Source organism: Pan troglodytes, chromosome 1, assembly GCF_028858775.2.
Source record: "Pan troglodytes isolate AG18354 chromosome 1, NHGRI_mPanTro3-v2.0_pri, whole genome shotgun sequence".
Lineage (NCBI taxonomy): Eukaryota > Metazoa > Chordata > Mammalia > Primates > Hominidae > Pan > Pan troglodytes.
In genome coordinates, this window is record NC_072398.2 from 218,033,483 (window position 1) to 218,047,152 (window position 13,670).

Here is a 13,670-nt window from a genome sequence, read left to right on the forward strand (position 1 = left end):
GCTTCCTCATGGTTGCTGGCAGCCTACTGTCCCCAAATCGTGTAGAACTTAGACTACAATTCCCCTTAACTACGCTGCAGACAACAATTTAAGCATTGTGAAACATTCACTTTTTCATTTGAGATATTCTTTCAGGTTCTGCATGTCAGTGAAACTACTGATGCGAGCTGATCTGAAGGGCCCTGCAAGGCATCCACTCACCAAAGAATGCCGTTCTGACATCGTGATAACTTCATACCTCTTATTGCCATCAAACTACACTAACTTTCCAGCCCCTTGCTATCCAGGATCCACTGGAAACCCTCAGTACTCCTTGGGGCGATGAATTTGAGGATCTCCTCCCAGCTTCTCATTCAGCCACCTTGTGATCATTAAACTTTCTGCTGCAAACCCTGCTGTCTCAGAATATTGGTAAGCTACTGTGCAGCAGGCATAGGAACCTGATGGTCCTGTAACAAATTTATGTCAAAATTATAAAGGGAAGTGAAGGTGGAGGCTGCTCAGTGTTGAGCTGGGTGTTTTAATGGAATCCAGGGAGTGAACGAAGACTTGGTAAATGTGTTGGGGGTTATTGAGAGGGTGGAGGAGGAATCTTTCCAACATTGCACTGAGGCTCCCTTGGTTTTCATACTTGTGACCAAGAATGAGTCTTTCAAAAAACTTTATGTAATTCTCCTCATTTTTCCTTTCAAAACCTTTGTCTTCCTTTACCTCCCCGAATAATCTCACATCTATTCCCATGGCTTTGCTCATTTCATAATAAAAATACTTTTTTTTTTCCTGTGGAGTCTCTTTCTCTGTTAAGTATACCATATATTTTGTTGCCACACAAGATGAGTAACCTGGTTTTATGGAGAGAAAGGGACAAAAGAATCCCAATCCTCATCAGCTAGGGGTGATATGAAGGTCAGGATTATTCTTTGTCATATCTGCACCTGCATATTGCCAGTGAAAACCTGCAGGTCACATTAGGTAGACTTCCAAATTAATCATCTGTGGAAGGTCTTATGATTGGCTTACATCCTGTCCCTGAGTAAAGAATCTGATCTTGACTTCATGAGTGCCTGAGACTCTTCAAGTACTGATGAAGGCTTCACCCAGTGACACTGAGAAGGACACTGATTTGATTCTGATCGTGAAGTTTTGCTGGTTGTCTTGCAAGGAAAATATTTTTGCCTGTCATGTTGTCATCTAAAGTCAATGATTGTAACCTCTGTATTGTCCCTTCCAATGGAAAAAACAAAAACAAAAAAGCTCAACTCTATTAGAGCCTTGCCAGGATAAAACAAAAGAAAATTAAAAAAAAAAAAAAAAACAACTGATAAGAGGAGTCCCATTCCCTTCTTTCAACCTTTCTTATAAAAGCATTCCAACTTGTAACAGACTTTGGAAAACACTCATTTTGTCAGTGTGTGTCTTCCAGGTCGATCCTGACATTTAGCTTCCAATGAAGCTTTATTTAATTATTTCTGCCTCAACTACCTTAACGTCTATTGACAACAGGTTGCACGGTAATGGTTGGAATTGGGGTGGGAAGAAAAAATATTTCTGTGTGTTTTATAAAGTAATCCTTGCATGCCATCTCCATTGAAGAAAGAATAGTTTCCTCTCCAAATATGTCCTGAGTATTGATGCATCCAATAAATAAAACTATTATTTCATACAGTAGAGCTATAGATGCATTCTATTTGCCTCTAGAGTTTCCAGTGAACCAGTGCCTAGTTTCAGTAAGTTCTCTGATTATTTGGCAGAGGGTAACATGGTCATGTTCTGACTCTATGTCTATGTCGATATCTATAGCATTCCCATCTACATAATGCGTGTCAAACCAAAGAGTTTGATTCCAGTGGGAGTCTGGAACACTATCTAGGTTAGACCCAGTTACACTAATGTTTTCTAGGCATAGAGATAAATTACCAGTAATGAAATCAATAATAGTCATAGGCCACCCATTTGCACCTAGAGCTTCTTCTCAGTACCAAGTCATTTAATTATCAATATTAACCAACCTTCCAAAGGAAGGATAACAAACCTTATCATGAAGTTAGCATCCTCAATTCCTACCCAACTGTGTATGAGAGCAGGTTCTACTATTATTTGTGATCCTTCCCTTTCATGTGAATGACTCCATAGCCAGCAATTGCTTTGGTTAGTGAGAGTGGCTACATTTTGAACAGGAGACCTTAGAAAGTGTTTGCTTTGAGTGGTGAAAGTACGTAACAATATAAAATACAGGTTTGAGAATTTTGTGTTAATACAAAACAAAACCAAGTCTCAGTCAATGGAAGAAGATCAAATGGAGTCTTGCTCCATTGTGTTGGAAAAGCTGTCTAACATGTGATGATGTCTGCTTCTAGGGAAGGCTTTTCCTCGGATATCCTTAAGTTTAAGTCATCTGGTACAGTCCCATCCAATGCTGTTCATGGGCAGATTTCCCTTGGTGTCATTTCTAAAGGATGCAATCTCCAAATGCTACGGCAGGAAGATCTAAGCATCACTGAAAGCCTCCTTCACCTACTGGAAATAGTCTTTGAAATTCTGCATCAAGGTCTTGCAGTATTGATTCATATTGTTACTGAATGATGGGATCACTCTCTTAAGTGCATAGAACCCAATACTATGACACCATCTTTGAGAAAAGCAAAAAAGATTCGGCCTGGTGTGGTGGCTGACGCCTATAATCCCAGCACTTTAGGAGGCCGAGGCAGACAGATCCCGATGTCAGGGGTTCGAGAACAACCTGGCCAACATGGTGAAATCCCGCTTCTGCCAAAAATTCAAAAATTAGCTGGGTGTGGTGGTGTGTGCCTGTAATCCCAGCTACTTAGGTGGCTGAGGCAGGAGAACCCCTTGAACCTGGGAGGCAGAGGTTGCAGTGAGCCAATGTAGCACCACTGTACTCCAGCCTGGGCAACAGAGACTCTGTCTCAAAAATAAATAATAATAATCCAATTTTCTTTGTCAGTTTAGCTAATTTTCATTTAAAGATACCATTTGTTCACTCAACCTTTATAGAATACCAAGGATAATGAAGTTAATGCTAGTGTCATTGGATCTGTAAAATTTTATCTGTGTGATAACCTGCCCAGTAAACTGAATTCTCATACCATTAGAGATTTCTCCAGAATTGCCCCAGAAAGGAAACACATTTTATAATCACTTATTTGCTATGACTGCATCATCAGCCTTTCTAAAAAGGTAAGCTACAACTCATCCTGAAAATGGAAACACAATCACAAAAATTTTAGCCTTTTTACACGGCTCACTGTCATCATTGGTCCATGACAACCCCCTTTCTTGGAGCTATATATGTGTATGTCTACTTATTCATATCTATATCTATATCTATCTGTTTCCTTTTATTACCATTATTCACTTCCACTCCCCTTTCCATATATAGCCACTCTACTCTTTGACCTAGCCTTGAATTTGCATGTGACCTTATATAATATAAGTATATGGAAAGTATATAGAATATATACTTGCATTTTTATGTGTATTTATTTTAATCCACATATATGCTATAGCGTAGGGTGCTAGAGAAGAGGGCCTCACAATTAATTGTCCAGTCCTGGACACTTTGGAGAGTGAGTGGACATGCTGTTATAATTATCATTAGTAGTATTTTTTGGAGATGGAGTCTTGCTCTGTGGCCAGGCTGGAGTGCAAAGGTGCTATCTTGGCTCAATGCAACCTCCACCTCTCGGGTTCAACTGTTTCTCCTGCCTCAGTCTCCCAAGTACCTGAGATTACAGGTGCCTACCACCACGCCCGGCTATTTTTTGTATTTTTAGTAGAAATGGAGTTTCTCCATGTTGGCCAGGCTGGTCTCGAACTCCTGATCTCAGGTGTTCCACCTGCCTCGGCTTCCCAAAGTGCTGGGATTACAGGTGTGAGCCACCGTGCCCGGCCTCTCACGTGCCTTTTTAAGTTGGTGGGAAAATGACACCCAGGTTAATTTATGGCCATTGTGGGAATTATTGGAAATCTTTAAGACTGTTTTTCTTACAAAACCACAATGGTAGGATTAAACAGTCTGAATGGGATGCTAGCATGTAGAGCCTTCTAAACTCTTTCTCTCCCTCTTTGAGGAATTTGGGATCTGCCTACTGATTACAATTAATTGGATTTTTTTTAACTGCTTGGTTAAGATTTTTTTTTTTGACTTCCTCTTTTCCTAATTGAATACCCTTTATTTCCTTCTCCTGCCTAATTGCCCTGGCCAGAACTTCCAACACTATGTTGAATAGGAGCGGTGAGAGAGGGCATCCCTGTCTTGTGCCAGTTTTCAAAGGGAATGCTTCCAGTTTTTGTCCATTCAGTATGATATTGGCTGTGGGTTTGTCATAGATAGCTCTTATTATTTTGAAATACGTCCCATCAATACCTAATTTATTGAGAGTTTTTAGCATGAAGGGCTGTTGAATTTTGTCAAAGGCCTTTTCTGCATCTATTGAGATAATCATGTGGTTTTTGTCTTTGGCTCTGTTTATATGCTGGATTACATTTATTGATTTGCGTATATTGAACCAGCCTTGCATCCCAGGGATGAAGCCCACTTGATCATGGTGGATAAGCTTTTTGATGTGCTGCTGGATTTGTTTTGCCAGTATTTTATTGAGGATTTTTGCATCAATGTTCATCAAGGATATTGGTCTAAAATTCTCTTTTTTGGTTGTGTCTCTGCCCGGCTTTGGTATCAGAATGATGCTGGCCTCATAAAATGAGTTAGGGAGGATTCCCTCTTTTTCTATTGATTGGAATAGTTTCAGAAGGAATGGTACCAGTTCCTCCTTGTACCTCTGGTAGAATTCAGCTGTGAATCCATCTGGTCCTGGACTCTTTTTGGTTGGTAAACTATTGATTATTGCCACAATTTCAGCTCCTGTTATTGGTCTATTCAGAGATTCAACTTCTTCCTGGTTTAGTTTTGGGAGAGTGTATGTGTTGAGGAATTTATCCATTTCTTCTAGATTTTCTAGTTTATTTGCGTAGAGTTGTTTGTAGTATTCTCTGATGGTAGTTTGTATTTCTGTGGGATCGGTGGTGATATCCCCTTTATCATTTTTTATTGTGTCTATTTGATTCTTCTCTCTTTTTTTCTTTATTAGTCTTGCTAGTGGTCTATCAATTTTGTTGATCCTTTCAAAAAACCAGCTCCTGGATTCATTGATTTTTTGAAGGGTTTTTTGTGTCTCTATTTCCTTCAGGTCTGCTCTGATTTTAGTTATTTCTTGCCTTCTGCTAGCTTTTGAATATGTTTGCTCTTGCTTTTCTAGTTCTTTTAATTGTGATGTTAGGGTGTCAATTTTGGATCTTTCCTGCTTTCTCTTGTGGGCATTTAGTGCTATAAATTTCCCTCTACACACTGCTTTGAATGCGTCCCAGAGATTCTGGTATCTTGTGTCTTTGTTCTCGTTGGTTTCAAAGAACATCTTTATTTCTGCCTTCATTTCGTTATGTACCCAGTAGTCATTCAGGAGCAGGTTGTTCAGTTTCCATGTAGTTGAGCGGTTTTGAGTGAGATTCTTAATCCTGAGTTCTAGTTTGATTGCACTGTGGTCTGAGAGATAGTTTGTTATAATTTCTGTTCTTTTGCATTTGCTGAGGAGAGCTTTACTTCAAACTATGTGGTTAATTTTGGAATAGGTGTGGTGTGGTGCTGAAAAAAATGTATATTCTGTTGATTTGGGGTGGAGAGTTCTGTAGATGTCTATTAGGTCCACTTGGTGCAGAGCTGAGTTCAATTCCTGGGTATCCTTGTTGACTTTCTGTCTCGTTGATCTGTCTAATGTTGACAATGGGGTGTTAAAGTCTCCCATTATTAATGTGTGGGAGTCTAAGTCTCTTTGTAGGTCACTCAGGACTTGCTTTATGAATCTTGGTGCTGCTGTATTGGGTGCATATATATTTAGGATAGTTAGCTCTTCTTGTTGAATTGATCCCTTTACCATTATGTAATGGCCTTCTTTTTGTATATCTAGAAAACCCCATTGTCTCAGCCCAAAATCTCCTTTAGCTGATAAGCAACTTCAGCAAAGTCTCAGGATACAAAATCAATGTACAAAAATCACAAGCATTCTTATACACCAACAACAGACAAACAGAGAGCCAAATCATGAGTGAACTCCCATTCACAATTGCTTCAAAGAGAATAAAATACCTAGGAATCCAACTTACAAGGGATGTGAAGGACCTCTTCAAGGAAAACTACAAACCACTGCTCAAGGAAATAAAAGAGGATACAAACAAATGGAAGAACATTCCATGCTCATGGGTAGGAAGAATCAATATCGTGAAAATGGCCATACTGCCCAAGGTAATTTACAGATTCAATGCCATCCCCATCAAGCTACCAATGACTTTCTTCACAGAATTGGAAAAAACTACTTTAAAGTTCATATGGAACCAAAAAAGAGCCCGCATTGCCAAGGCAATCCTAAGCCAAAAGAACAAAGCTGGAGGCATCACACTACCTGATTTCAAACTATACTACAAGGCTACAGTAACCAAAACAGCATGGTACTGGTACCAAAACAGAGATATAGATCAATGGAACAGAACAGAGCCCTCAGAAATAACGCCGCATATCTACAACTATCTGATCTTTGACAAACCTGACAAACACAAGCAATGGGGAAAGGATTCCCTATTTAATAAATGGTGCTTGGAAAACTGGCTAGCCATATGTAGAAAGCTGAAACTGGATCCCTTCCTTGCCCCTTATACAAAAATCAATTCAAGATGGATTAAAGATTTAAACGTTAGACCTCAAACCATAAAAACCCTAGAAGAAAACCTAGGCATTACCATTCAGGACATAGGCATGGGCAAGGACTTCATGTCTAAAACACCAAAAGCAATGGCAACAAAAGCCAAAATTGACAAATGGGATCTAATTAAACTAAAGAGCTTCTGCACAGCAAAAGAAACTACCATCAGAGTGAACAGGCAACCTACAACATGGGAGAAAATTTTCACAACCTACTCATCTGACAAAGGGCTAATATCCAGAATCTACAATGAACTCCAACAAATTTACAAGAAAAAAACAAACAACCCCATCAAAAAGTGGGTGAAGGACATGAACAGACACTTCTCAAAAGACGACATTTATGCAGCCAAAAAACACATGAAAAAATGCTCATCATCACTGGCCATCAGAGGAATGCAAATCAAAACCACAATGAGATACCATCTCACACCAGTCAGAATGGTGATCATTAAAAAGTCAGGAAACAACAGGTGCTGGAGAGGATGTGGAGAAATAGGAACACTTTTACACTGTTGGTGGGACTGTAAACTAGTTCAACCATTGTGGAAGTCAGTGTGGCGATTCCTCAGGGATCTAGAACTAGAAATACCATTTGACCCAGCCATCCCATTACTGGGTATATACCCAAATGACTATAAATCATGCTGCTATAAAGACACATGCACACGTATGTTTATTGCGGCATTATTCACAATAGCAAAGACTTGGAACCAACCCAAATGTCCAACAATGATAGACTGGATTAAGAAAATGTGGCACATATACACCATGGAATACTATGCAGCCGTAAAAAATGATGAGTTCGTGTCCTTTGTAGGGACATGGATGAAATTGGAAATCATCATTCTCAGTAAACTATCGCAAGAACAAAAAACCAAACACCGCATATTCTCACTCATAGGTGGGAATTGAACAATGAGATCACATGGACACAGGAAGGGGAATATCACACTCTGGGGACTGTGGTGGGGTGGGGGGAGGAGGGACGGATAGCACTGGGAGATATACCTAATGCTAGATGACGAGTTAGTGGGTGCAGCGCACCAGCATGGCACATGTATACATATGTAACTAACCTGCACAATGTGCACATGTACCCTAAAACTTAAAATATAATAAAAAAAAAGAAAAAAAGAAAAAAGAAAATGCCAAAAAAAAAAAAAAAAAAAGATTTTTTTTTTTTTCCGACAGAGTCTGACTCTGCTGCCCAGGCTGGAGTACAGCACTGGTGTGAGCATGGCTCACTGCAGCATCAATCTTCTGGGTTCAAGGGATCCTCCTACCTCAGCCACCCAAATAGCTGGGACTACAGATGCATGCCACCATGTGTAGGGAAAAGAAAGAGAGATCAGACTGTTACTGTGTCTATGTAGAAAAGGAAGACATAAGCAACTCCATTTTGACCTGTACCCTGAAGAATTGCTTTGCCCTGAGATGCTGCTAATCTGTAACTTTGCCCCAACCTTGAGCTCACAAAAACACGTGTTGTATGGAATCAAGGTATAAGGGATCTAGGGCAGTGCAGGATGTGCCTTGTTTACAATATGTTTACAGGCAATATGCTTGGTAAAATCATTGCCATTCTCCATTCTCGATAAACCAGGGGCACAATGCACTGTGGAAAGCCACAGGGACTTCTGTCCTGGAAAGCCGGATATTGTCCAAGGTTTCTCCCCATGTGATAGCCTGAGATATGGCCTCTTGGGATGGAAAAGACCTGACCATCCCCCAGCCCCACACCCGTGAAGGGTCTGTGCTGAGGAGGATTAGTAAAAGATTAAGGCCTCTTGCAGCTGAGATAAGAGGAAGGCCTCTGTCTCCTGCCTCCCCCTGGGAATGGAATGTCTCAGGATAAAACCCAATTGCAGATTTGTTCTATTCTGAGATAGGAGGAAGACTGCCCTGTGGTGTGAGGTGAGACATGTTGGCAGCAATGCTGCTCTGTTATTCTCTACTCCACTGAGATGCTTGGGTGGAGAGAAGCGTATATCTGGCCTACATGCACATCCAGGCAGAGTACCTTCCCTTGAACTTATTTGTGACACACATTCCTTTTCTCACATGTTTTATGCTGAGCACCAGTCCCCTGGGCCCACTGTTCTTTCTCCATACTTTGTGTCTTATTTCTTTTCTCAGTCTCTCGTCCCACCTGATGCGATATACCCACAGGTGTGGAGGGGCTGCTCCTCTTCAACCATGCCCGTCTAATTTTTTAAAAAAGAGGCAGGGCATTGGTGGCTCACTGGTGTAATCTCAGCCCTTTGGGAGGCCAAGGCACGTGGATCACTTGAGGTTAGGAGTTCGAGACCAGCCTGGCCAACATGGTGAACCGCCGTCTCTACCAAAAATATAAAAATGAGCTGTGCATGGTGGCGGGTGGCTATAATCCCAGCTACTCAGGAGGCTGAGGCATGAGAATTGCTTGAGCCTGGGAGGTGGATGTTGGAGTGAGCTGAGATTGTGCCACTCCATTCCAGCCTGGGTAACAGAGTGAAACTCCATCCCACCCCTCAAAACAAATGTTTTGTAAAGATAGGGTTTTGCCATTTTGCCCAGGTTGGTCTCGAAGCCCTGGGCTCAAATGATCCTCCCGCCTTGGCCTCCCAAAGTGTTGTAGTTACAGGCATGGGTCACTGCTCCCACCAAGAATTTTTTTTCTTTAAATTGCTGGTTTAATAAGGACTTGTTTATTTTGGGGAAAAAGGTCCCAAACATGAAGCTGTTCACAAAAATAACCCACAGTATCAACTTTAGAAAACACGTTGTAAGACTAAAACACCAATTATGTTTCTGAGGATGCATTTGACATGCCAACTCTCATTCACAAAAATACATTGTTAGATTTTTGTTGAACTGCCCCACACAGCACACTAATATGGGGTGTAACACACATACTTCTAACTCCAAGCTGCTTTCAGGAGCTACTCAACTCAATGAGATTGCCTTTGCAGTTAGGGAAGCAACTACTGAACTTATGTATGAAAGAAAAGAACCGTATTCCCTGAATAACAAGAGATTATTTTGGAGACAGTTGATAAAAACCATACGTCCTTTTTACTGTTAAGTCATAAAGAGGTGTCAAAATTAAAAGCAAAAATTACAGGGTAAGACTTAGGAAAACTACTAGGGGTGTCAAGGGAAGTGAAAATGGGACTAGGTGCAGGGCAATATGAATTAATGAATGTGGGAAGGACAAGGATGGGGAGAACAGTAAGCATGTGCTGAAGATACTAAGGGAGAGGATCTGGTGAAAAATTTGTTGTTAGACAAGCTCCTAGGTAAAGAAACAATGGGATAAGATTTCTCAACCCCACTATGTGCTTAAGAGTCATCCTGGCCATTGGTGCTGTCTCTGTTATCCTCTCCTTCCTCAGCCTCTTTTTCATCATCCTTGATCAACTCCAGCTGGTTGTCCCCCTGATCTTCATTATCATCATCATACAGTAGGTCCCCCTCCTCAACAGAGTCATCTGCACCCCCCTCAGACTCCATCTTCACATGAGTCTTATCCTTCTTCAAGGAGCTGCTGGTCTGCTCCTCTTCAGACTTAGCATTCTTTACCTCTACTCCTTGCTTGCAATGTTCCTTTTCAATTTTTTCCAGGTTTTCCAGGAGAGAATCCACTTTCTGTTTTATCTGGGTCAACTCCTGCTTAATGGCCTGAAGGTCATCTCCTTTCAGCTTTCCAGACTTGGAAGATCCCCGCTTTCCACTCTTAGAATTGAAGCCACTTTTGCCCCTTCGTGAGGTGTTTCCTGATACACGCTGACGTTTCGAGGGCACTACAGCCAGAGCAATGGGAGGAGGAGGAGGTACACGTGCTGGGAAACTGTACATCCCATCATAATAATGCCGTTGAAAGCCATAGTCCAAGTCAAAAGAGGAGCCGTACATCTCTGCTGCTGATCGTTTCACACCTGCGTTTCCTCGATTCGCTTTTGGCTCTGCAGCCAGGTTAATATCTACAACCTGGTCAGCAATCATTCTGCCATCTTCTCCTGCTACAGCAGCCCGGACATTTTTCTCCTTATCATATTGAACGAAGGCAAAGCCCTTATGAACAGAGCAGCCTGCAATTTTGCCATACTTGGAAAAGATCGCCTCCACATCCGATTTCTTGACAACAAGAGTGTTGAGATTCCCAATGAACACACGGGAGTTCATGGAGTGAGGATCCATCTTGTTGGTAACGTTGCTGGCCATTGTGTTGGATGATAAGGTTTCTCAAAAAGCCAAAAACAGGAGGCGGGAGGGAGAAGAGATTCGATTCTAAGTCTCCTACTGCCGGGTTCTACGTGGAGAAGCTGACTGCAGCTCGAGGCCAGAAATGCAGCCAAAACAGCTCAGTCTTCCTCTCTTCACAAAATGGCTCCCAACAAGAATTCTGAAATGACGTAAAGAAAAGCACAATCAACATTTTTGAAATAAAGACAAAACTGCATTTAGAAAAAAAAAGATCAAAGCTTGAAACCGTTCTTATGAAAAAAAGAAAAAAAGACAGGATATAGTTCTGTGCCGTCGTAGGCTGCACTGTCATCATTCTACATCGGCTGACTGTAGGTCAGATGGGAGTGTCCTTACAGAAACTAGTGACTTACCAGATCTGGACTCAGTTTGCAGGGTGTTCAGACCTCAGGAAGAACCAAGCAGGAACTCCAGGCTTGAAGACTTTGGGTCTCTCCTGTGGGTCTTTAGAAGCTTTTATTGACCTTTCTAATCACAACTCCCACCCACGCCCTTCCACGTATGCACTGCTAGCTTCCAATCAAAAAGCAATATCTGATTGCATTTCTGAAGTTCCACCCAGCTAATCCTGATTGGGTTTTTGGCTTTCCGCAGATTAATGGATTGAACCAAATATCCATTCATATCACATATCCATATTCATTTCATGAATCAAGAAATTGACAGCATTAGGGATAGAGTGGAAGTCAAGAATTCATTCATTTAAGGCCAGCTGAGTTGGCTCATGCCTGTAATCCCAGCACTTTGGGAGGCCAAGACAGGCGGATCACCTGAGGTCAGGAGTTCAAGACCAGCTTGGCCAATATGGTGAAACCCTGTCTCTACAAAAATACAAAATTATCCGGGCATGATGGCAGCTGCCTGTAATCCAGATACTTGGGAGGCTGAGGTGGGAGAATTGCTTGAACCCAGGAGGCTGAGGTTGCAGTGAGCCGAGATTGCACACAGCCCTCCAGACTGGGTGACTGAGGGAGACTCTGTCAACAACAACAACAACAACAACAACAACAAAAAAAAAGAATGCCTTCATTCACGAACTCCACAAGAACTGATGGAATTTTACTGATATGTCACCTTCATAGCCCTGAGTGTGAGGCAGGGAAGGGGTTGATCTGTTCCGGACATTAGACAGAAAAATAAAACCTGAGAGTAGTGTTGTTGGGAGATCTTTGGCCACATCAATATTTTAAAAATGCTTTATAGTTAAAATAGCTTTATAAAAACAGAGAAGTCATCCCTACAAAATAAGAATAAAAAGTTCCATGTATGGAATGGTCTTATGGGTTTTATATCACCTAAGGTAGCAGGTTATATGCTCATTCTGGTGGAAGAGAGGTGCTACTGAGGGTGTCAATGGTCTCAGGGCTTAGGTTAAGGCTTCTCTGAAAGAAATTGAAACCATACATATAAACTTTATGAATTTAATCAGTGAAGAAGGGTGGGGGAGAAACAAAAATAAAGCAAGCTTGCAGCTCATTCAGCATTCATCATGAGGTCAGCTTGAACTGCTCCCTCATGGTTGCTGGCAGCCTACTGTCCCAAAATCATGTAGACCTTAAATTACAGTTCCCCTTAACTGCCCTGCAGACAACAATTTAAGCATTGTGAAGCATTAACTTTTTCATTTGACATATTCTTTCAGGTTCTGCATGTCAGTGAAACTACTGATGCCAGGTGATCTGAAGGGCCCTGCAAGGCACCAACTCACCAAAGAATGCAGTTTCAACATCCTGATGACTTCATACCTCTTACTGCTACACCAACTTTCCAGCCGCTTGCTATCTGGGATCCACTGGAAACCCTCAGTACTCCTTGGGGAGATGAATTTGAGGATCTCCTCCCAGCTTATCATTCAGCCACCCTGTGATCATTAAACTCTGCTGCAAAGCCTGCTGTCTCAGAATATTGGTCAGCTACTGTGCAGCAGGCATAGGAACCTGATGGTCCTGTAATAAAATCATGCCAAAATTACAAATCTTATCATGAATGTAGCATCCTCAATTGCTAGCCAACTGTGATGAAAGCAGGTTGTAGTATTAGCTATGATCCTTCCCTTTCATCTAAATGACTCCATAGCCAGCAATTGCTTTGGTTAGTGCGAGTGGCTACATTTTGAACAGAAGATCTTAGAAAGTGTTTGGTTTGAGTGGTGGAACTACCTAGCAACATAGAATATAGGTTTGATAATTTTGTGTTAATACAAAACCAAGTCTCAGTCAATGGAAGAAGATCAAATGGAGTCTTGTTCCATTGTCTTGGAAAAGCTGTCTACCAGGTGATGATGTCTGCTTCTAGGGAAGGCTTTTCCTCGGATATCTTTAAGTTTAAGTCATCTGGTACGGTCCCATCCATTGCTGCTCATGCGCAGATTTCCCTTGGCGTCATTTCTAAAGGATGCAATCTCCAAACGCTAGGGCATCAAGGTCTAAGCATCACTGAAAGCCTCCTTCACCTACTGGAAATAGTCTTTCAAATACTGCATCAAGGTCTTGCAGTATTGAGTCACATTGTTACTGAATGATGGGCTCACTGTCCTAAGTGCATAGAAGCCAATACTATGACACTATCTTTTGAGAAAAGAAAAAAGATTCAGCTGGATGTGGTGGCTCACATCTATAATCCCAGCCCTTTAGGAGGCTGAGGCAGGCAG

The 13,670-nt window shown here is 41.6% G+C and overlaps 1 protein-coding gene across 1 annotated transcript; it reads right to left on the reverse strand.

The window, feature by feature from the left end:
- Window positions 1-9,938: 9,938 nt before the first annotated feature.
- LOC129143376 (heterogeneous nuclear ribonucleoprotein C-like 3) lies at window positions 9,939-10,993 on the reverse strand. The gene has a single exon (XM_054679558.1). The coding sequence runs from the start codon at window positions 10,976-10,978 to the stop codon at window positions 10,097-10,099; it is 882 nt and encodes a 293-aa protein (XP_054535533.1). The 5' UTR covers window positions 10,979-10,993; the 3' UTR covers window positions 9,939-10,096.
- Window positions 10,994-13,670: the final 2,677 nt, after the last annotated feature.